This window comes from Passer montanus, unplaced genomic scaffold (genome assembly GCF_014805655.1).
Source record: "Passer montanus isolate IOZ18808 unplaced genomic scaffold, ASM1480565v1 scaffold11, whole genome shotgun sequence".
Taxonomy (NCBI): domain Eukaryota; kingdom Metazoa; phylum Chordata; class Aves; order Passeriformes; family Passeridae; genus Passer; species Passer montanus.
Genome location: NW_024357613.1, coordinates 23520842 through 23542852, shown reverse-complemented (window position 1 = coordinate 23542852; position 22011 = coordinate 23520842). Strand labels below are relative to the sequence as shown.

General features: G+C 40.4%; 1 protein-coding gene across 3 annotated transcripts; it reads left to right on the top strand.

Annotated features, from left to right (window-relative positions):
• The first annotated feature begins 79 nt into the window (after window positions 1–79).
• On the top strand, window positions 80–21362 carry LOC120511894 (elongin-A-like). 3 transcript variants are annotated; one of them, XM_039729530.1, is made up of 13 exons: window positions 80–153; window positions 975–1066; window positions 2618–4621; window positions 11113–11169; window positions 12829–12941; window positions 14009–14711; window positions 16093–16192; window positions 16989–17162; window positions 17712–17809; window positions 18549–18729; window positions 19061–19184; window positions 20883–21001; window positions 21140–21362. In XM_039729530.1, the coding sequence occupies exons 3-13, from the start codon at window positions 4388–4390 to the stop codon at window positions 21196–21198; spliced, it is 1962 nt and encodes a 653-aa protein (XP_039585464.1). In that variant the 5' UTR covers window positions 80–153; window positions 975–1066; window positions 2618–4387; the 3' UTR covers window positions 21199–21362. The 3 variants fall into 3 exon arrangements, with proteins under 3 accessions (XP_039585464.1, XP_039585472.1, XP_039585458.1); XM_039729524.1 differs by lacking the exons at window positions 80–153; window positions 975–1066 and having other exon boundaries at window positions 2466–4621; XM_039729538.1 differs by lacking the exons at window positions 80–153; window positions 975–1066; window positions 17712–17809; window positions 18549–18729 and having other exon boundaries at window positions 2465–4621.
• The last annotated feature ends 649 nt before the right edge of the window (window positions 21363–22011 follow it).

Sequence of the window (22011 nt, the reverse complement as noted above, 5' to 3'; positions counted from 1 at the left end):
AGAGACCGGAGCCTGTGCTCGGGTGCTCTTTAAAATGACCCCTCCTCTCCATGCCTCGCTCCCTGCCTCTGCCCAGCCACAGGAGCTCAGCTTCCCTCGGCTGCCTGGCCACTGGAAATCAGGAGGACAAGCCTGGATCCTGCAAATGCACAGGTACAGGGGATGAAAGGGAGGGGAAGGTGAAGGTAACTACAGCGGGTAATAACTGCCTCAGGTTTCCCCAGCTCGAGCTGGGAGCCTGGGTGACAGTCCTACAGTTAGGGAAGGGCACAGCTTTAGACTGGACATAGGGAAGATGCTTTATGGTGAGGGTGGTGAGGCACTGGAACAGGATGCACAGAGAAGCTGTGGATGTCCCATTTCTGGAAGTGTTCAACGCCAGGTCTAGCAGAAGATGTCTCATGGCAGGGGGGCTTGGTACTACATGGTCTTTGAAGGTCCCATCAAAACCCATTCTATGATTATTATTATTCTATGACCTAAAACAACCCACAGAAAACACCATGGAAATTCTGTCACTTTACACTTTCTTAGATTTTCCATGCTTAACTCCAGGTAGAGGAAAGGAGACCAGCTGATGGGGATTCAGTCATGTTCTGTTTTGTGGAGTTAGGTCACTGCTTCCATAAAGACCTGCCTCAGCTTTCAAAGATTATTGCTCGCATCCTGATACATTTTCAGAGATGTGAGCTTTGATCTTCTGTCTCTCATGTGTGTGTCCTGACTTGGGGGTTATACCATACACTGGAATAATTTATCTCTGCATCCTTGCCAGGCGACCTCAGGAATAACATAAAGCCAAACCTTCACATCCCAGGAGAATCTCATCCTATGGGAGAGATAAAAACAGTGCAAGTGTCTGCATGGGAGGGGAAAGAGTACTGGGGGAAGTGGAAATCTGAGAACAGGAAGATTTTCTCTTGGCTGTGCTTTGTATAACGCTTAATCATACAGATTTATTTGGCTGCCTTCAGGCTCAGATGGGCTTTTACAACAACTGCTGCAAAGTAACACTTGTCATTTTGAATAAAAGGGCATCACTGTGTGAGTGGAGCTACATCACAAGGTAAGAATGAAAAAGCAGAATAGGAAATTAGTCAGTCAAATGTGTGAAATGAGACTGGAGGAGAGGGACATAAGGCTCAGCCTTCCCAACAACAAGATAATCAGCTTTCCTTTTGAAAAATAGGGCCACAGCTACGAAAAACTAAGGACAAAGCCTCATTTTCATAGAATCTTGGAATACCAGGTTGGAAGGAATACCAAGGATCACCTGGTCCTGCCTTTCTTGGCAAAAGCACTGTCTTGACCACATGGCCCAGCACCCTCTTCAGGCAAATCTTAAAACTGTCCAACCTTGGGGAATCCACCACTTAGTTCCCTGGGGAGATTATATTCTCCTTGTGAAAAATTCTCCTCTTGTGTCAAATCATAATCTCCTCAGTAATTTGTAGCCATCCTCCTTCACCTTTTCCTTGTGATTTCCTGTAAAAAGAGAGTCTCCATCTACTATGTTGTTGTGGTTTGACACTGGCCAAATGACAGGCACCCACAAGAATCACTCGCTCACCCTGCCCTGCTACAGCTGGGCTGAAGAGACAAAAATAACAAAGGTTTCATGAGTGAGATAAGGACTGGGAGAAATATTTCAAGGGCAAACCAGGCTCAACTTAAGTTGCAAAGTGAATTAATTACTAACAAAATTAGAGGAGGATAATGAGAAGTGAAGTAAGACCTTAAAACACTGTTTCCCCCCCCAGCCCCCCCCTCCTTCCCACTGACAGCGCAGGAAAACAGGGTGTGTCTTTGGTCAGATCATCACCTGAGGTTTTCTGCTGCTGCTCAGGGAGAGAAGTCCTTCCCCTGTGAGGTTGTGGCTCACATGGGAGACAGTTCTCCATGAACTTGTCTGCCATGGTTTTCTTCTCATGAGCAGCAGTCCTCCCAAAACTGCTGCAATGTGAGTTCCTCCCATGGGAGGGACCCCAAACCTGCTGTGACGTGGGTCTCTCTTCCATGGGGTGCAGTCCTGCAAGGACAGGCTGCTCCAGCCTGGAAGAAAGGGACATCTCTCTTCATTTGGGTCTCCCACTGGATCACAGCCTCCTCCAGGCATCCACCTGCTCTGGCATGGGCACCTCCCCCACGGGCTGCAGGTGGATCACTGCATCCCCCATGGATCCCCACAGGCTGCAGGTGGATCTTCAAATGCACTAATCTGAATGTATTGGGTAACCACACCAGTAATGCCTTTAGGAAGGATGAAATTCCTTATGCAGACAAGAGGTAACTGTGAAAGCATACTGAATTTCAGTGGGAACCACAGTCTTTTCAAAAAAGGAGATGGAAAAAAAGTGGGGTTTTTTTTAAGCTGCTGAATTAATGTAAAAACAATATTTTTAGGAACAAATGCACAGGGCTTAATTTCACAGAGGTGGCTCTGAATTACTGTGTTCAGCAAGGCAGCCAGCCCCAGTGGGTCACTCAGACCTCCCCCTGTACTGGATCATTTCCCACTTCCACTGACTAGTTTTGCCAGTCAAGCTTCATTGATCCATCCCTGGAAATTCTACCAGGCTCTTCTCCTGAGCTCCTCTTTCTGGTTTCAATCTTTCAGGTTTCAATCTTTCCTTGGAAACTCGCTAAGCACTGGAAGTAGGGCATAGGGAGGTCCTTAAAGGTCAGAAGAGAGTTTGCAAGCCTTCAGCAGAGCTCATGGTACAACAGATCCCTTGAGCATGTAGTGTCAGAGCAATTTTTGGAGCAATATTTGTGTGTATGTCAAGCCCACTTCTTCCTAAGAGGAGTCATGCATCAATGCCAAACAAACAAATCCTTGTAATAATCAGCATTGTCTGCAGTTTTGAAGGACTGAGTAAACTTGGAATTCTTTCCTCTTGACAGTTATGGCAAGCAATACAAAAAATGCTTCAGTTAGGTCTGGGCTAAAAATATTTTTCTTGTTCTATTGAGATTTTAAATATTGTCTTCACTGTCCTGAAATAATTATCTTTCAGAATAAGTGGGCAGCAAGAACATCTTCCTTATCCCAAAAAATCCAGTAGTTTGATAATTAGGCTAACAACATAGGGGAATCCCAGCTTTAATCACACAATTTGTACAACAATCTGACCCTCAACTTCACTACTCAATAATGACTTTAATCATAATGCTGGTGTGGGCTGAACTTTTCTGATTTCTTCTGCATAAATGCCACTCTGTACAAATAATGTACTTGGGCCAGAAAACTGAAGAGTGACTAGTTGTGAATGCCCTATTTTAAGGTAGGGTTGATGAAGTCTCTACATTCTGTGAAGATGAGTTAATTATTTCTGTAAAATAAAAACATGAGTATGGTAACTGGAGAGACAGTCTGCATCAGGGACCTGGATTTGTTTTTTCCATTTCCAAACAGAGAGCTCTACCTACTGTATTGCCCTATCAGCTATTTTGGTTTCTCTTCTGATGAATTTGCTATAAAGTGTGCCAAGCTGTAATAAGATCTATTTTGCAAGAGCAGCAATCCTAACGTGCAAATAGCAGACTTTTGCCTACTTAAAATTCTGTTGTAGTTGAGACTGGATGCACTGTTTTTTAAAACTTCCCTCCAACACCAGTTTAAAGAGTGAAAGGTGTTCTGTGTACCTGTTTTCATTACATCTATAGCAACTTCACAGGAAATTCTGCAAACATACAATTTTAGGAGGGACTCATTCATCTTGGGAGTCTTACAAGCACATGCTCAGCCCCGGCATGCTCCATGGCACAGATCTCCTTTCAGATGTGCAGTTCATGCAAGGCAAAGACTGATTCCCTGTCACAAACTTTTTAGGTAATCCATGGGAGAGCCCTGCTGAAAGTTACGGGACCCAGAAGTTCTCAGGCCCAAAAAAAAAAGAAAAAAAAAAAAAAAAAAAAAAAAGGAAAAAAGGCAGGACGTAAAGAAAAGGATGTCCCCTTCACCCTTCAGTCCGAGTCAGGACTGCAGGGCTGCCTGCGAGCACCACTCACGGCTTCACGGCTCGGCCTCGGTACCCCAAAACAAGGCACCCTTCCACAGGGCAGCCTCGCTGCCACGCACAGTCACCAGGGATGCCACGGGCCGCGGGGTTACTGCAGGAAACAGGCCAGACGTGCAGCAGCAAGTGACACTGTCCGTGTCCCCGGGCCCGCCCGGGGCTGCTCCCGAGGCTGGCACGGGCCCGCCCTGGCAGGGCCACAGCGCCCAGCGCCGCGGCCTTCCCCGGGCAGGAGCTCCCTGACCATCTCCCCCAGCTCCGCTGTGCTTGCTCAGTACCGCCCTGTGCGTTCAGACGGAGCCCAGCGGGGCAGAGGAGAGCACACTGCCCGCGCTGTTACTGCTGGGGCTGGGCAGCGAACGGCCGGCATGAACGGCCAATGGCGGAGCGGGCGCGGCTACAAGAACGCCGGGCGGCGACAGAGGAGCCCCGGCACCGGAGCCGAGGCCGAGGCGGAGAAAGGGTGGAGCGGCAGCGGTGCCAAGCAGGAGAAAGGGCGGAGCGGCGGCGCTGGCGGTGCCATGGCGGAGCAGGGGCGGAGCGCTGTGCGGAAGCTGCTGGGGCTGCAGGAGCGGCTGCGCCGTGCCCGCCAGCCCGCCGAGGTACCCGGCCTGGAGGCCCAGCGTGGCACGTGCTTGGCTCTTGTTTCTGTGTTCACGAGAGCTTTTCTGTGCGAAATAGGTGTTTGTGCTTGGTTTTAGCTGCACGCATCAAAGAGGAGCGGGGCCTGTCATGCCCTGCCTTGTTGTTCTTCCCGGTCCAAGGACTAAGCTGTTCTGAATCAACCCCTGTAGGGTGGCCGGGCAGCTCAGCAGCTGCGAGGGGTAGCTGAGGGACGCCTGAAGCAGCAGGCAGAGATGAGGGGAGCGCGGTCAGAGCAGGTGCTGAGGCTGCTCCGGGCTGTGGACGGGCGGAGGGGACACCCCAAGGCTGAGGGGCAGAGAGGGGACCAAGGAGCAGAGGGGACACCCCCAGGCTGAGGGGCGGAGGGGACCGAGGCTCGCCCCGCTCTCTGAGCCGCAGCCGGCCCTCCCAAGGAGATGGAAGCAAAGTAGCTTATGCCAAATTTGCCTGAATGTTTTATGAAATAATAAATTATATTTGACTGAAGTAGGTGTATTCGAAACAGTGATGTGATTTTTCCTTGAGTGTTTTTGTTTTTTCTTTTTTTTTTTTTTTTTGAGGGTCAGGTTTGCTTTGAAAATACAGGCACTTTTACCTTTATGGGCTTCAAAGACATTAAAACTTGATACAAGGTTGTGGTTGGAGGCAGAGGGCAGCAGTAAAAATGGCATTGTATTTGGTAGTTGATGAGAATCTTAGCTATTAATCATATCTACAGTGTGTTTTCCAAGTATGTGTGTATGCATATAGGAGAAATACTGATTTTCATAGCCAATAATGTCTTATCTTCTTGAATGTAGATGATGTAGACAATATCTGTCTAAAATGCAAATATCTGTGCAGGTGCTCCTTCAGAAGTTTTAATTTGCAGTTCAATGAACCTAAGATCTCTTCCTATGCTACAGAAACCATCAGCTATTATGGTTTCTGAATATGTACTTGGGATTAGTGTTGATACGCTAGTTGAACAATAGGTAGCAAAGGAAAATAATATAAACAATTCTAGAGGTAATGCGTTTTAAGTGATCCCAAACCAGTAAATTTCAAAGCATTCTACTAATGTGAAAAATGAGAACAACTCTGGCTAATTTGCGTTCATTAGGGGAGGAGATACAGTGGTTTTATGTGGCATAGCTGCAAGTAGATGCTGCATAAAATGGAGCTAATGGTGGTGCTGCAGCACTTCTGTCCCTGGTAAAACTGTCTAGTGAAATAGAAGTATTTATGGGTAACATGGCATAAGGAGTGGCAGGGAAAGTGAGAAATTGATAGCTGTAAATTGGCAGTCATGAAAAGTATTCCTAACAGAAGTTGAATCTAATAAGAGAAATTATGTCGTTAGTATCTTTAAAGGCGAAAAGGAGAGTTCTAGAAATTTGTGAAAAGAATTGCAAATCAATATTACAGATGTGTATGTAGGCAAGTGTTGTTGTTGTCAAATACTTCTGTTCCATACTGAGAATAATATTTGTCTTTGGTCTTTTTAATATTGGTAACAAGTTTTTGATAACCTCGCAGAACATTCATTGTCCATTTCAAAAGCTTCTTAATGTGTGAGGTTTTATAACTACCCATGGATTTTTCAGAGAATTGACAGAAAGAACAGTTATTGAATGATAGTTATGGTTCTAGGGGAGGTATGGGGGAAAAATACTGTGCTAGCATTAAAAGTCAGTGAAATGGTCTTCATTGGCACTGATCATAAAGGAATGATGCATGATGTTAAGATGCACCTGATGTAGAATTGAAGGGTGGTGCCACCATCCATACCACTCAATGAGATGTTATGTAGATATATTCTGCCAAATCTATCTCAAATTGTACTTGGCTGACACTAACTGTTGTGAATGTAGGCCAGCTTCAAGGCATTTGACTTCTGTGTGATGCTGATTGGAGCAGCAGTGCCACGGGCCTGAAATAATACGTGAAACTGATTTCAGTTGCACTCGCCAAAAATAAGTGCCAGACCTCATAAGGAAACAATGTTGGGTTGTGGATTTTTGGTGGTTTTTTGGGGGGTAGGAGAGTGATTATGCGTCTCTTTGTGACATGATTCTACTGAAACTTGTTTAATTTAGAAGACAGCAAACATTGTAGAGAAATACTACACATACTGAAGTAATTTGTATCAAATGAAGTGTGTCCCTTCTAGAAACCAAATTTGCTCATGTGGTAGGCTACATTCATTTGAGCAACACATGTTTTACCATGGCTCAGTGGAAAGTCACAGCTAGGAGCTATGAATATAGGTCATTCAGCATAGGAGACTGTATTTTGGAAAGCATTGACTCAGAAAATGATTTGGAGCTCTGATGTATTACCAGTTGAGCATGAAATTGCAGTGGAGTGCAGTGGCTTATGGAGTAAATGCTATCTTTGGGCAGCTTAGCAGGGTTATGTTATTATTGCTATATAGCATTAGAGGGACAATTACAGGAATATTATGTCATGTTCTGAGGACTGTTTTAAAAAAAAAATACTGGCCTGGATTGAAAGATAATAAGATAGCCAGGGAATGGCTGTAGCTCTGGCTAGCATAACTTAATGAAACTAAAGAGCCAAGGTAAAATGTGTGATTAGTATTTACATTTATTTCTGTGTTGTGTAAGATGATTGTAAGAAAGCTCCTTTAGTGTAATTAACAGATCATTAGATTTAGTAGCTGAAAACAAAACTAGGCAATTTTGTTTGGTGGTTTTTTTTTTTTTTTTTTTTTGAGGGGGAACGACAGTATTTGGGCTTTTTTTGCTGAACACATAGGGATTATCTGCTTAGGACAGGGTTGGGTTTTTCTAAGGTGTTTTCCTGAAAGTCCTGGTGCTCTTTTGAATGAGTTGTCTAGCTCAGCCAGAAGTTATTGACATGATGGAATTTCACAGGCTTTGTTATAGAAGAGAATAAACTAAAGAATCATAGGGATCTCTTTGAAAGGGAAATGCAGCTATTGAGTGAAGAAAGAGAGAAAACAGGAATTACTGCAGAGAAATATTGTCAGTCCCCTGAGGACAGATGGTCTGGGAATATGTTAGTGGGTTCCATCCTTCCTGAGGTTCCAGGCTCAGAGGGGAAATTAAGAGGAGACTGTACAACACTAGTATCAAGGATGATGGAGCAACACTGGTGCAGTGGAAATTGCCCAAACTCAGTGCACCTGGCAGCTGTTGTTACCACTTCGCTTTCAGTTTTGGATCTGGAAAATTTTGTTTGCTTACATGCTTCTTTCCCATTGCTTATTACCATTGATCTCCACTTTCCAAATTCCAGCCTGCTTTCCCTTCCTCTCTGCATCTTTGCTTGCTTTGTTCCTGCGGTCATCTTTGCTTGTCTCACACCACTATGTGGGTGCCAGCTCTCAGTTTGTCCGTAAGGCTTTACCTGTTTATATTACATGAAGACGTAGCTCTTGGTTTTTCTTGGAATGCATTTAATGGGAAGAAACCCTGTCCTGTAAGGTTTTGATTGTTCTGTATAAATCAGTATTTAGGAATTATGTAAACTCAGTTCAGGAATTATATATGAAGATAAATTTTCTTCAACATTTTTCTATGAAGTTTACAGTCTCTTTTAAAGTACATAGAGTTTTTCCACAAGGATATAGCTGATAGTGGTATGTGAGGTAAAATAGTCTGAAAACCAGTGGAGGGTTAAATATATTTTGTGTGTATATGGAAGGTTTTTTGTGAAGAAATTGCTAGATTCAGTCCAGTGAGATAAGAGCCAGATAGGCCACCAATGCTGTGATGAAAGAAATGGTTAGAGAAAGATCCCTCAATGGTTAGTCAGTCTTTATTTTGTTTTTGAAGGCCTGCTCAGAACAGACTTCATATTTTTGCCTTATTTTATGCAATAATTATAATGATATACTATATATAGGTACCATGACGACAAAGTTGGTGGTTCTAGTAAACTTTGGTTTTGGTGACAGACTTCACTCTATCTTGTGGTACCTTTCTCCAAAGTCCAATAGATACTGGAGCTTGGTATTTGTGCTTTGTCTTTGGTAGAGAAATCAGAGATCTCTAGCAAGCAGGATAAACACAAAGTTTCTCTGCTGCTACAGATGCTTGCCACAAGTTATATTTGCTTATTTTCTGGTTGTGCCTGTAAGTTTGGTTCTAAATCCCAGGAACTTGGAGATGTCTGATTCCTACCAGCAGGCTGGATGCAGCCATTTACTGTGTCCAGTTACAGAACAGAGTCTTGTACAAATCCTGTATGTGCAGAGCTGCTGATTGCCCTGCAGCCTGAGCTGTTCCCTGCTTCTAAGTGGTTGGTACCACTTCTAAAAACCTTATCAGTGAGTCTGATCCATTTTTTCTATTTTTTTAAATGAAACAGTGTTATTTGTCTTAATTTTACAAATGTGATATACATTTCAAGTAATAAAAATGAGCAGTGTGGTCTGTAGTTTAGAAGACTTGGAAAGTTTTGTTTTTCATTAAAATGTGTTGACTGCTTTTGAACATGCTTGTCATCTAGGTACTTTTGTAATTTAGCCTGTTGGTTTGAACTTGTACGAGTAGTAATTGCCTGCTTCCTGAATCTTTTCTTCTGAAATAAACTTGGCTTTATGAGTTAACTTAGTTCAAAATTCATCAAGAGAAACTATTCAAAACCCCTATTTCTGTATCTTGTTGAAACCATCCCTTAGTATTCTTCCACAAAGAGGTTTGTCTCTGGCAAAATAAATGGGATTTATTCCCAGTGGTTTGCATTGCTTGGTTATCTAGACATGTTAAATATCACAATCTAACGTGTCAGCAGTGGGTTACTTCCTTTTTCATTGCCAAATAAATTAAATCAATGAGGATATATATTCTTCTAATTAAATACAAGTGAACTAACTTGACACTGATCATCTCAAGCATTAGAAACTATGTTAATGTGAACAACTACAATTTTTCTTGGGGGTTTGCCTTATTTTAAGATAAGCAGAACTTCATATGGCTTTTGTGCTTGTTCTGAAATCTTGGTGAGGAAGCTTTTTAAAAATTAATTAATTAATTTTTAAGGTGTCCCTGCCATTTTGTAGCTAGCTGAACTTTTTGGGAGAGATTAGATTTGTTACCTCTGGTCCTAGCTGTATGTTTTACCTTGTTTCACATTTTCCCAGGCTGTGAAGCATTTCTGCTGTGCTTGCCTAGACTCAGAAGCACTGTTTCAGGGTGGATGATTTACAGAAGAGCTGCATGCCAGGCATGTAGACAGAGCCCACTGAACACAATGAAGATCAGTGTCAAGTGTGGAATTCCACTGCTCTAATGCACTACAGGAGCAATGAGACTTAGAGCAATAGTGGAGCAATATATCCCTGGAGTGAACTTATAAATTGTTTCTTTGAGCTTGTTACTCATTTTTAGTACCTCTTCTGCCTCCTGCAATGCCATTTCATAAACAGTATCTAATATAATAAATGACAGTTCATCAGTTATTTAAATTAATGTAGCTGCTTTTGTTGTCAGAAGATTTCTGGGTATGTGTTTTGTGTTCCTGCTGTTACACTGAGAAGTATCAATGATCTGAAACACTTGACTAGTATTTCAGGCTTTATGAAAGCCCTCTGAAATGCTGCTGTTTCAGTTGTACATTAATTCTGTCATCTCAATAATATAACTTCATGTGTGTGGTTGGGAGTGTTTTAGTGGCAATACTAAATTGGGGAATGCCATTCTTAAACAATGACAGAAAGATAAGACAAATTTGCTCTTTATAGTTAGCTGCAAGACTCTAGGGTGCTATATGCTACCCATTGCCAAATAAATTGGATTATATTGCTGTTGAAATTTATACTCTGCTTATAAATGTGACTTCTTTGTTATTAAAATATTTCTCATAGAAAGATGAGCATTTTGTATGTGAAAAAATCTTTCCGGCTTTTATGGAAGTGTTGAGTTTGGTAACAGATGTAAGCTTTGACAGTGCAAAGGAAAACAGTTGTTCTAGCTCGATCTTGTTTTGTTAAAATTCAAATTGCTGTTATGCTTTCAAAACCTTATTTTGTGCAGTCTGAGCTTGCACTAGTTCTATTGTCCTTTCTTTGCCTGGATTGATGGAGTGGTGCTGCTGCCTGTGAGGCTTGCTGGTTTTTGCTTGGTGGCTTTGCATAATGCAGCTTTTGTACTGGCTCTGTGGCAAATGGGGGCCACTGCCACAGGACGAGTAGGCATACATATGTAGCCTCTACTACTGCATTACTGATATTTACTGAGATCTCTGTAGCAGTAAATTCAAACTATCTACTGGGTTTTCTGTTACTGAAATTGAGGGATTGGCAGGACCGTACTGGTTCACAGCACTGACTGCAAACACTGCCCTGATGTGCAGTAAAGGAGTGCTTACATTTTCCAGGAGTTACTGGACATTCCTTTTAACACTATTGTGTATTTTTGGATTAAATCTGTGAATGAGAATAACAGAATAAGATTTCCAAGTATTTGTTTAAAACAATAAATCTGATGTTTTCTTCTAGATTATAAAAACACTTAAGACACTACAAGGCTTGGATTTATCGCTGGATATTTTAGTGGTAAGTGATCAGTAATAATACATTAAACTCTTCTCTAGTGAATTACTACATAGATGTCAAGAGTGTGCATTTGTAGAAGTGGTGTACATTTTGCATTTTATAATTTTAAATTTGTATCCTATTTGGTGTAGATTAATTTCCCAAAAGCTGGTCATCCAGCTTGATGAATGCAGTATTATGTCAACAGTGATAGAACTGAGCATATAGAGGACACTTTGCTAATCAGGTGGGCTTCTTTTCAGTGTAAAACTGCCTTCAATCAATGCTTAAAGCAAATAAGGATGAATCATTCTTTAAGTCAATTCTCTAACTCTTCCATCTTTCATTAGCAGCTCAAAGTTAGTTTCTTGCATTTAAAGAGGAGGAATCCCCAGTAATGATGCCTCTTATCCTCATCCAAGCTGCATCCTGTCAAATTCTATATTAGATATTCTCACACTGATCTGTGAAGCTTCTAGCTATTATAAGCAATATGTTTGTGTTTTGAAAAGAAGAAAAAGATGGGTTTTGTGAGAGAATTCTTTGAAGAGTAAGAGGAAAAATATAGTTGCCAAGATATTTGAATGGCCTATTCAGGTAAAGGCATTTGTCTGCCTAGACTTCAGCAGACTTCTACTGAAATGAAGCAATATTTATTCTGTTTTCCAATAAAAAGACGTAATCTCATATTGCAATTAATTGTTTAAAATGACAAAGGGTTTCTGCAGATGATTCATGTTCCCAGAAATTTTCCATGCTTTATAAGGCGCAGACTTTGATGGAAGCCTTCAAGTCAAATAGAGGAAAGTGATGTCTTACAGTGGAGGGCTCCACATATTTTTAATGCATTTGAAGAACATAAATAGCTTTATGAAGTAGTCCCACCAGATTTCTTCCATCTGTTTGCAATAACTGACTTACCAAATCAGGTTGCTCAAATTATATACAAGCTAAATATACTTGAAGTGAATTTAAGGAAGCCCTTTCTGGAGGCTGAGCTGTTTGTGTGGGAGTAATGTGTAGCTAAGACTTCACAGGAGTATAATTGTCAGCAAGAGCATTCACAGGTTGCAGTGAACCTACTGAATTGCATATTTTGCATGCATCTTAAAAGTGAGGGTTTGTGAATCAGATGTTTACTGATAATACATTATTAAAATCACCTGTGATTCTACAAACACTCAAAGTCTGCAAGATATTTTTGCTTAAACAAAACACACTAGAATGAGACTTGAAGACACAATGATATTGTGAAAATGACTTGCTGCTCTGACCCTTCAACCCTGTACTACTGGCTGAGATGTATTATATTACATCATGCCCAACATATATGCTCTCTGATATGCTCAAATGTGCTTCATAAACCTAAAGGAAATTTGAATTGATGCATTTTGTGGGCTTAAGCATTTGAAAGAAGTGAAATTCCTGAAATATTTAATGGAGAAAAATTACTTATCTTAGTTTTGTGAATTAAGCCTGCATTTTGTTCCCCATGTTTGGTTATAAATAACTACTTCCTTCAATTCCATTTGCAGTATAAAGAGGGCATTTATTCTTTGGCTGCCATAACACTGCTCTGAATATGAGGCTAATACTGTTTGTAGCAGTTTTAGAGGAGGTTTTATTTAGGATGAGGGTTATGATTTATTCTGCCCATCTTTCTTGCACTATCTTCAACAGGAAACTGGCATAGACAAAACAGTTAAAAGTTTTAGGGATCATGCCACTGCTGGGAATGTAGCTAAAAGTCTGTTAAAGCAATGGAAAAAGCATATTTCTCCAGAAAGTAAAAGGTAGGTGTGAACTTTTTTCCTTAAAGTTAATTATGCTGTAGTGTAATTTTAAAATAGAGATTGCAAACTTAGAAAGGTGTTTGGAATGACACATGTACATTGAATTGGAATGTGAATTGAATACAAGAAATGAGAATGCAGTTGTAAAATATGAGGAAAACAATCAAACCATTATTGGTCAGCCAGCCAGTTGGCACTCTGACTTCAGCTGCTTTTTGTGACTGGCACAAGTTCTTGGGTCCCAGCTGGTGCAAATGGATCTAAACCATGATGGGCACTGCTCTGCACTTGAGGAAATTGAGAAACTTGCTCTTTCTTCCCAGAGGTGGTGGTTAAATGAGGCAGCTCTCTTGTGATGTGGTTGTATTGAGGTTTTTCTTGTAGTGTTCTTGTGGACTGAGAGGGCCTTCCTCTCTGGAGGAGGCACAGTGAAGAGATGGAGTTTCTTCTGAGACTGAAGCAGCCACCACTGCCATGGCCAGGCCTGCTTTGCTTTAGATGTTTCATGGAATTCCAACAGTTTCAAACAGTTGAGCTGAAAGAGCCAAGGGAACAGTTTGACTAAATAGTGCATTTTAAATCTGAAATTGTTCAAACAACAGGAAAGTAAAATACTAGAACCTGTGATAAGCAAATCATAAAGGCTGACCTGTTAATCTGTATCACCTACAGAGCATATTGTAATTTTTTCTGACTCCTAGTTATTTCAAGCACCATGTCTTTGTTATAAAGCATGCAGGGAAGATTTGTGAAAAGTGATATCCAGCATGTTCTAAGCAGATAGCACTGCCAGATTTGTTTTCCTGCTCAGGGTTATGTCCTGACTCCCCACTTGTTTTGCTATCAATTCTTGTTTCAGTATTTAGCAGTGCTGGACCTGAGAGGTCTGTGATTCTGTACTAATAATGGAAGAGTAAGAACTCAGTGCAGAACTAAGTTCTGGGTTTTGTGAAACTATGACATATGGTGTGATTTTATGCTTTCAGTTTTACTAATATTGGAAAAGCAGATTGTTTAAGAATTTTGCATCAGCTACAGAATGGGATGTAATGTGTTTATTGTTGCAGTGATCACAGAGGAAGAAAAAATAATGGAAAAGAAAAACATGAGATGAAATCTTATGTTTCCAAGGAGATTAAGCCTTTAGAGAAGCCTGAAACATCTGTACTGGCCATTAGAAGTTCCAGCAGTGCTCCCATTGCTGCAAAGCTGAATAAGGAGCATATTTGTAGTGAAAAGACCCATCAAAGTGCAAATTCAGAGTCTCCAAAAGAATGTGATAATAAAGTATATAGCAGCAGTGGTTCTAAGCATGCTTCCCAGGGTACCAATTCTCAAGCTAAAGAAAGCGAGTTCAAAGAGAACACCTCCACAGAGAGCAAGAAAATTTCAAAAAAGCAGCATTCCTCTGCAGCCAATGAAGGTTTATTGTCCCTGAAAGAAAAGCCTAGTAAGGATGCTTCCAAACAGAGAAATCCTAAATGTGTGAAGAAACCAAAACAAAATCTTGTCATGAAAGACCAAGCCAAATCATCTAGTGATGAGGAATTTGAACCCCCTACTATGTCTTTTGAATCTTATCTTACTTATGATGAGGTTACCAACAAAAGAAAGAGAAAAGCTTGTTCTACAGGTGCACAGCCAAAAAAGTGCAGGGAAGAGAAGGACAGCTCATTACTACAAAAGACTTCAAAACTTTCTCAGGCAAAAGAGGGAGTTGAAGATGTAAAAAAATGTGAGCTTGATGAACCAGAAACTCCGAGTAAAAAGGTAAATCACTACAGGGTTGAGATAACAGCAGACACACAAGTGTTTTGGATTTTTAATTTCACTGAAATTTATCTGTATTTTTTTAAGGAACAGATTGCATGACTCTGATCTATCAGCTGCATTGCAATTGCCAATAATGACAATAATGGGGAGAAAAGAGATACAGTTTTTAATTTAATTACTTGTGTTTTAAACATTGTTTTCAATATTGATATAGTGTTTGATCTTTACCAACTAATTTGCATTTGACTTGCAGAATGCAAAGGCAGTTGCCTTTGGACAGATGTCCACCTTTTTTTTCTTTACCATCCTGGTTTGTGGCTTCTGCAGCTCTTTGTGTATAGAACAATCCTTTTGTCAGATGCTGTGGTTCTTTAATAGCAAATGATAATGTTTGCAGTGGAACTGAACATTCTCGAAATGCATTATTGCATATAAAACTAGATTATACATATTGTTAATCTGAGCTAGTCCCTTGTCCCTTGAAATACAAAAAGCTTAAGTAGATCCTCTGAGAAAATGTGTTTGCAAAAATATGTATTAATTAGACCTTTTAAATGAAGACCTTTTGTGCACCAAAAATTAGTTATCTTCAGATTTATATCTTCACTGTGATGTGAAAGCTTCAGGCTTTTTTTATTATGGAAGATCTGCAATCTCAGTGTGGTATCTTCTGTCCCAGATGGGGAAATATTAATGCAAAGGCTTATGTATCATACTCTAACATAAACTGTTTGAGGAAAAACCTCAGATATTCAAGTAGTTGTGAAAGGTTACTGTAGATACTTAAATGAAGTACAGGGAATGCAAATTTTGGGCTGTGAGTGCTGTCTTGCAATTGGAGGACACCTGAGACCCAATTTAAATGTTGCACTTGATCCATTTATAGGGACTCATATTTAATAGGTTGCTGCATCTTTAAATCCCTTTTTAGGGAATTGGCTGTGAATGTTTTAGGTTGAATGGCTTACTGACTGTGATCTGGGAGACTTGGTAGGACTAGGTATAAAGCTGATTCTTGTCTTTCAGAATTATGCTTTTGTCATCTTCAGTTTTGCCTGATTCACTGCGTGCCTCAGTAGTGATTTATCTGAAAGCCCATTAGCTCTACATATCTACTCTGTGCTTTAATCTTTCTGTGTGCTAATTGCAGATGTCCCACTAAATTCTTTTTGTGGTATAGTTTCGGTAAATAGAGTATGAAAGGATATGCTGCAAAGTAGTCCTGTGAATAAATTTTACTGTAGAAAAGCAAGAATTCTAGTCATCCTACTTAATTTAGGGATTTGCACACATGTTTGGAGGTTTATCGTAGCTTGTTTTAAGCCTGGTTAACCGCAAATTTATAATATTGAAGCAATCTTTCTTTAACTGTGCACAGACCAAAGTGGCATCCCTCCAAGAGCTTCTTAATACTCCACTACCTAAAACTCTGCCAGGCATCTCAGAATCATCTCCCCCATATGCTGCAGATTTTACAGGTAAGTAATATACAAGGCTGATAAATGTGAAATAGTGCAGGTGTCTATAGCTCTGCATAGAAATGTTTTATCCTCTTTTCCAGTAAGCTCTGTTAGCTCATCAGTCCATGGCAAAGAAGGGCCTCACTTCCTCATCATAGTAGGAACTATGTTGAAGCTGAAGGGAGTTCTAAGGCCTTCCTTCTTATGGCTTGCTGAGGAAGGTTACCACAGACTTAGAGAAGGTGTAAACCAGGCTGTTCTACAGGCTCCATTTATCTTTACTCATGTCTATACCTTAGAGCAGGCAAAGCCTTAACAGAAATTATCTTAGGTAAAACAAATATATGAGGCACTAGGTCTAACTTTGGCACAGGAACCACTAGTATCATTATTGGTAGGTGACAAAGTACCAGTGGTTCCCCTAGCAGCTCTTCTCATGTGGTTTCCTACCACTGGGATCTTGAAACTTTGTTGCTATTGCGGCTTCTGGCTTTTCTAAGATAACTCAGAAGGGTTAGTAAAGTTCTGTGGATGGGAAACAGAGCAATTGGGATGTGAATACAGCTCATGTAGACTGGAGATAAGTAATGCAGGACTGGTTTGAGTTGCTGCAGCTCACTTGCAGTGTACATCTTGGAGTTAGATGATGGTGAATGGACTTCTGCAATTTACAATACATGCAAGGGTCCCATGCTGTAATGCAGTAACTTTGTATTAAGAGAATACTTTGTATATGTAAGTAAAAGTAATTTATGTTTATCTCAGAGCTGTATGTTTAAAGCCTTGTGAAACCTGCCTGATGTTTTGCTTGCAGCGTTCACAGTACCTGTTGTAGAAGCACCCCAGCAAGTCAATGAGATAGTTCAATTCACAGGACAGAGACTGAACTCCAAAATGCAGGTTTACTCTGGCTCCAAGGCAGTCTGCCTTTCGAAGATGCTTACACTGTATGAGCAGTGTGTCCGCATGCTTCACAACAATATTGAGTGTGAGTACTTCAGGGGATTTGTAGCACTTGTGATTCTAAGGGTATGAGATTTGTTTCTCTACATGCCAGCCACTGGCCTCCTAAAATATATTGTCCCTCCCTACAAATGGTGACTTGGAGCAGGGTGAAAAGCTCTTGCAGAAATGGATTGATGACTGTGCTAAATTGTAGCTTTGTTTGAAAGCTTTCAGTTTTTAAAGGTCCAAGTTTACTTAAAATAATGTCCTATAAATGATAAACTAAAAATTCTGCCCCTCCACCCCCATGTTTGTTGTGATCAAGACATTCTTCATTGCATAGGCAGAGGAGGAAATGATGCATGTCAGTAAAGATGGGGCAATGACTATTCAAAGATGCTTTATCCATCCTCAAGTATAACTGCTAGTCAGTATGAAACTGCTGATTTATAAATATTTTCAAAGCCTGACATCAGATGTTGTATTAGTGCTTGCTAAAATTAACTTGTGTTTTTATTTTTAAATACAAGTGAGTGGTGTTATCCATTGAGTAAAATAAGTGAGATACTGAAAGTACTGTCCTCTTTTGTAGTGCTACAAGAAGCAGGAGGTGTGCCCTTTGAAATTCTTGAGCCTGTGCTAACACGTTGCACACCAGAGCAGTTGTTTCAAGTAGAGAAATGTAATCTGGTAAATTCTGCCTTGTTAAATTTGGGAAAGCACAGAGTTCCATAACTCCTTGGCCTGCACTGGTTTTCTGTCTTGCATATTAATTTCTTTGAATTCAGCTGTCATTATTAAGTCTCCCTTTCTCAAGTTTAAAACATTCAGGAGAATTACTACTGATGACTAAGTGAAAGACAGTGTGTATAGAAAAGTATTTCCATTTCTAAAAATAAGAAAAAAAAATTACTGTAGTATTTACCACTGAAATAGCTGGGAAAGTCGGAACCAACTGTTTTCAAGTTACAAACTATTAAGCCTGCAAAGCATATCAGTCAGGAAGTAGCTGGGGTGAGATTTCATGTATGTGTAGGTTTCTTATCTACACTGTCAGGACTTGAGCTCCATGATGCACTTGGGCATTGATGTTCTGAGTGTGCAATTCTTTGTAGGGCAAGTTAACCTTTCCTCTGTGTGCTTCAAGTTGAGAGCTGGAGTGGCCTGAGCCTGTGCTGCAGACAAGTGTAGCCTGTAAGCGTGGCTCACTGACTCCAGCTCTGCTGCTTGAAGCTGTGTGATTTCCAGGCTGCAGTCAGTGGCCCTGCATGGTATTGCCACGGTGCAGGTATCTGTGTCAGCACATGTGCTGGGATTTGTTCTGCACCTTCTTCCACCAAAGATTTGGGTTGTGTCTGTAGGCTCAGAGAACAGGTACTCTTGAAAATGTTATTTTAAATCTGATTTAAGATGTCTGTGTTTAAATTAGAAGTTTATAAAAGAGACTGACCACTTGTGGAAGAAACATTGCCAAAGAGACTTTAAAAATGAGAGCCTTCTGGAGTACAAGTCTTGGCGTGAAATGTACTGGAGACTGTTTAATCAGAGAGAAGAAAAACTGAAAATCCTTACAAAAAATATTCTTTCAGCTCAGTCTGAGAAACCAAAAGGTAAAATCTCTGGTTAGGTCTTCTGCTTAAAAATTCAATCTCTTCTGCTGTTCTTGACAATATGCTTGATTTAGTGATTTCTTTGCAGTGAGTACTAATGCTTACTTCCAGGAGAAATTATCAAGAACAAACACTGTTACTCTTAAATTAAATTTGTCTAAAAAATAAACAGATGCATTAATACAATATGTTGGTGTATTCTGCAAATATTATGCATTAGATAAATCTTACCTTACTGGTTGGACTAAGGATTCTAAGCAGCAATGCAAAGAGTTCTGGACATAAAGGACATGAAAAGTCACGTATCCTTTGCTCTTTCCTTCTATATTAGGCAGGCAAGTAAAAATGGCTTATGTGACTGGTGCAGCAAAACCACCCAGGAACATTTGCCGACAGCAAGAAATCCATGGGGCAGCAGGACCTGTCATCCAGCTTCATCCCACAGCAAAGTGCAAGTAAGTGCTATGTACTATGCTTTTGAGTTTGTGCCTTTGTCAGTTCAAAATCATGCTTGTAAAATATTTTTAAAGTTCTAAATAACTCTATTTACTTTTCTTAAGTGGCTAGTAGCTAGAAACAAACTTGCCTTTTAAGTCTTGTGTACTCCTCTGCCATGTATGCATTGTCATTGCACACTTCTCAAAAGTGCCAGTGAATTCGCCCTCCCAGCCGGAGTGTAACAGGATGCTGTTTCTTTTCTCCAGATTGCACTAAAGCCACTTGGCATCCTAGGGCAATTCCATTGTTGATGTTTTGGGTCTATTAACCTGCCTAGCAGCCTCACATGTTCTCCTGCTTTGATAAAATCCCAGTCAGCTGCCTGGTGTGATACAGCTGACCAGAATGAACCTCAGGAACTTTTAATACGTTTTTTCCCCCAGTGAATTTTAGAAGCTTAGTCAAACAGACTTTCTGCTGAAGGTGGTTGTAAGTATGGGTTAGGAAGGGCAGCCTGGATGTAAGAATTTTCTTAAACTCAGCTTTTATACCAGATAAATTTTCATAACTGTGCCTTCAGCTGGTGAGATTTGGAAGGTTCTTTCCATACTGTTGCTATTTCCATTGGAAAGATAGTCCTTCACCAAGGCAATTGCTTAAGGCACTTTTTCTTTCAGCTGCTCTGTGGGAGGTTGATTCTGTATTGTGACAGACCTGCCTTTCCAGTTTGGGTGTTTCAAGTACAGTAGCATACAAGTACATATGTCCTTTGTGCTCCAGTAATTTCTGGACCAGTAGCTGAGAGATGTAGACCAAGCCTTGCATGATTTTTTTTCTCAGACATGAAAGAAACTGTAAGAGAGTCATTGGTTTGCCTTCTGGAGAACCAAAGAGTTTGTTTAGGCACATTGAGTTGAACTTCACTACTTTGACCTATTGGTTTTTTAAGCTGCAGAATTTGTATGGCTGAAATTCTCACTTGAGAAGCTGGTCTTGCAGGAGCTAAAAAGTCCTGCTAAGGATTTGTGTGCAGACATGCAGATCCTTAGCAGGCTGCTATTCTCACTCAGTGTGCAGTGGTACTGCGTGCTGGCAGAATCTTCAGTGAGTGGCTCTGAGGAGTACAGGGCTGGTCACATTTGGTGACATTGTGCTGACACTTTAATGCTCTGTTGGATTAACATTCTTTAGCAGGAGGCATCAGCTCCGTATATGTATCTGCCATAGTCCTTGTCTTGCTGATTGAAGATTCCAACATGATGTTTAGTTAGTTATTGTGCCTTTTGCTAGTCAGTTACGGAGGTTTTGTTTTTAAACATTTGCCCTTATTTTCTGTCAATTAGTTAATTAGCAGTTCAGCTGTGTTCAGAGAGGAAAATAAACACAAGGTGCAAACTAGAGCACAGGGCATTATGAAATAACAGTGGTATTGCTGGCCATTTTGATTTGTCACAAACTCTGATTATTTGATTTTAAAGACTAATAAGAGACATGAAATCTTATACATGTAATATTTGTTCAACAATTAAAATGGAAAACATGGCCATCTGCAATCCCTTCTAACCTGAATTATCCTGTGACTTTGAAATGTATAAAGTTACTTAAATATATCCAATCAGGCTGTTGGTTTTGATTTTTTTTTTCAAAATGAGCCAGAGCAAATAGTTGCTTGATATTAAATGCTAACTTTTTTTCTTACTTGTTTATTTTAAAAGAACAGGGATTCCAGAAATGAGAGACAGAAATAACACATTATCAAATCAGATATGTGCTGGCAACAGTAGAAGTTCTAGCTCAGGTGTCATGATTCAAGATGGAAAGAAGCCTACCAAAAGTAAGTGGCATTTCCTAAGATCATCAATTTAATTGTTTTAACCTTCTGCCTAGTATATGCTTAATATTATACTCATACCATTTTAAGTTGCTCATAGCTGTAATCCTAACCAGTCTCTTTCTTTTGTTGTTTTTGAAGAAATAGCACCAATTATGAAGAAAACATTGAAAGCACTGAGGAGTAGAATTGGACAATGATAAAATGAGGCTGTGCATTTGAAGCTTGTTTGATGTATGTATGTATATTATGCTACAGTTAATGAAAGTAATGTCCATGTAAGCACTGTTCAATTTGCTTTAGTTAAAATAGTTCTGAAAAATTGCATGGGTGAATAATTAGCAATAAATACTGAAACCTCTGAGTCCTTTCATACTGCTGCTTTCTTACTTGAATTGAAATAAGGTCAGTACACACTAATCACAAATCAATTTATATGAACTTTTATAGTTGTATTTATGAGTTTAAGCTGGTGAAGGGTCTGGGGCACAAGTTTTGTAAGAATGGCTGAGGGAATGGGGGTGGTTTAGTGTGGAGAAAAGGAGGCTGCAGGGTAGACCTTATTGCTCTCTACGGGTACCTGAAAGGAGGTTGTACATGGGTGAGGGTTGATCTCTCCTCCCAAGTTTGACACTGCTTGATGATACAATACAAATCAGTCATGGAGGCAAATTCAAAGCCAACTTCAAACATATGTCCTTTTAAACTGAATCAGAATGCTAATGTAGATGCTTGTGCAGTCTCCTGCATTCCATCCCTATATACAGTTACTCCAGCATAGAGGAATTATTGCTGGATATGTGTTCCTGGCATCTGACATACGTAACACATGGTATTGGAGTACATTGGCTTGAGGCAGATGACTTTCCTTCTGGTGAACGGGTGAAAGATGTTTGGTAGCTTTGTTGCATGTTTCCCAGGCTGGCTGCCACATCTCATTGGAGGAGACCTCTGATCCTTCTTGGAAAAATGATTATTTTCTTAGAAAGACTGAATATTACAAGTGCACAATG

What these genes read in the sequence shown, in the direction of transcription:
- LOC120511894 (XM_039729530.1), top strand. Translation starts at nt 4,388, where the DNA reads ATGAACGGCCAATGGCGGAGCGGGCGCGGCTACAAGAACGCCGGGCGG. An exon ending in TATCGCTGGATATTTTAGTG is followed by an intron (nt 11,170 to 12,828) that starts GTAAGTGATCAG and finishes TATCTTCAACAG; the next exon opens with GAAACTGGCATAGACAAAAC. An exon ending in GCTTCACAACAATATTGAGT is followed by an intron (nt 17,163 to 17,711) that starts GTGAGTACTTCA and finishes CCTCTTTTGTAG; the next exon opens with TGCTACAAGAAGCAGGAGGT.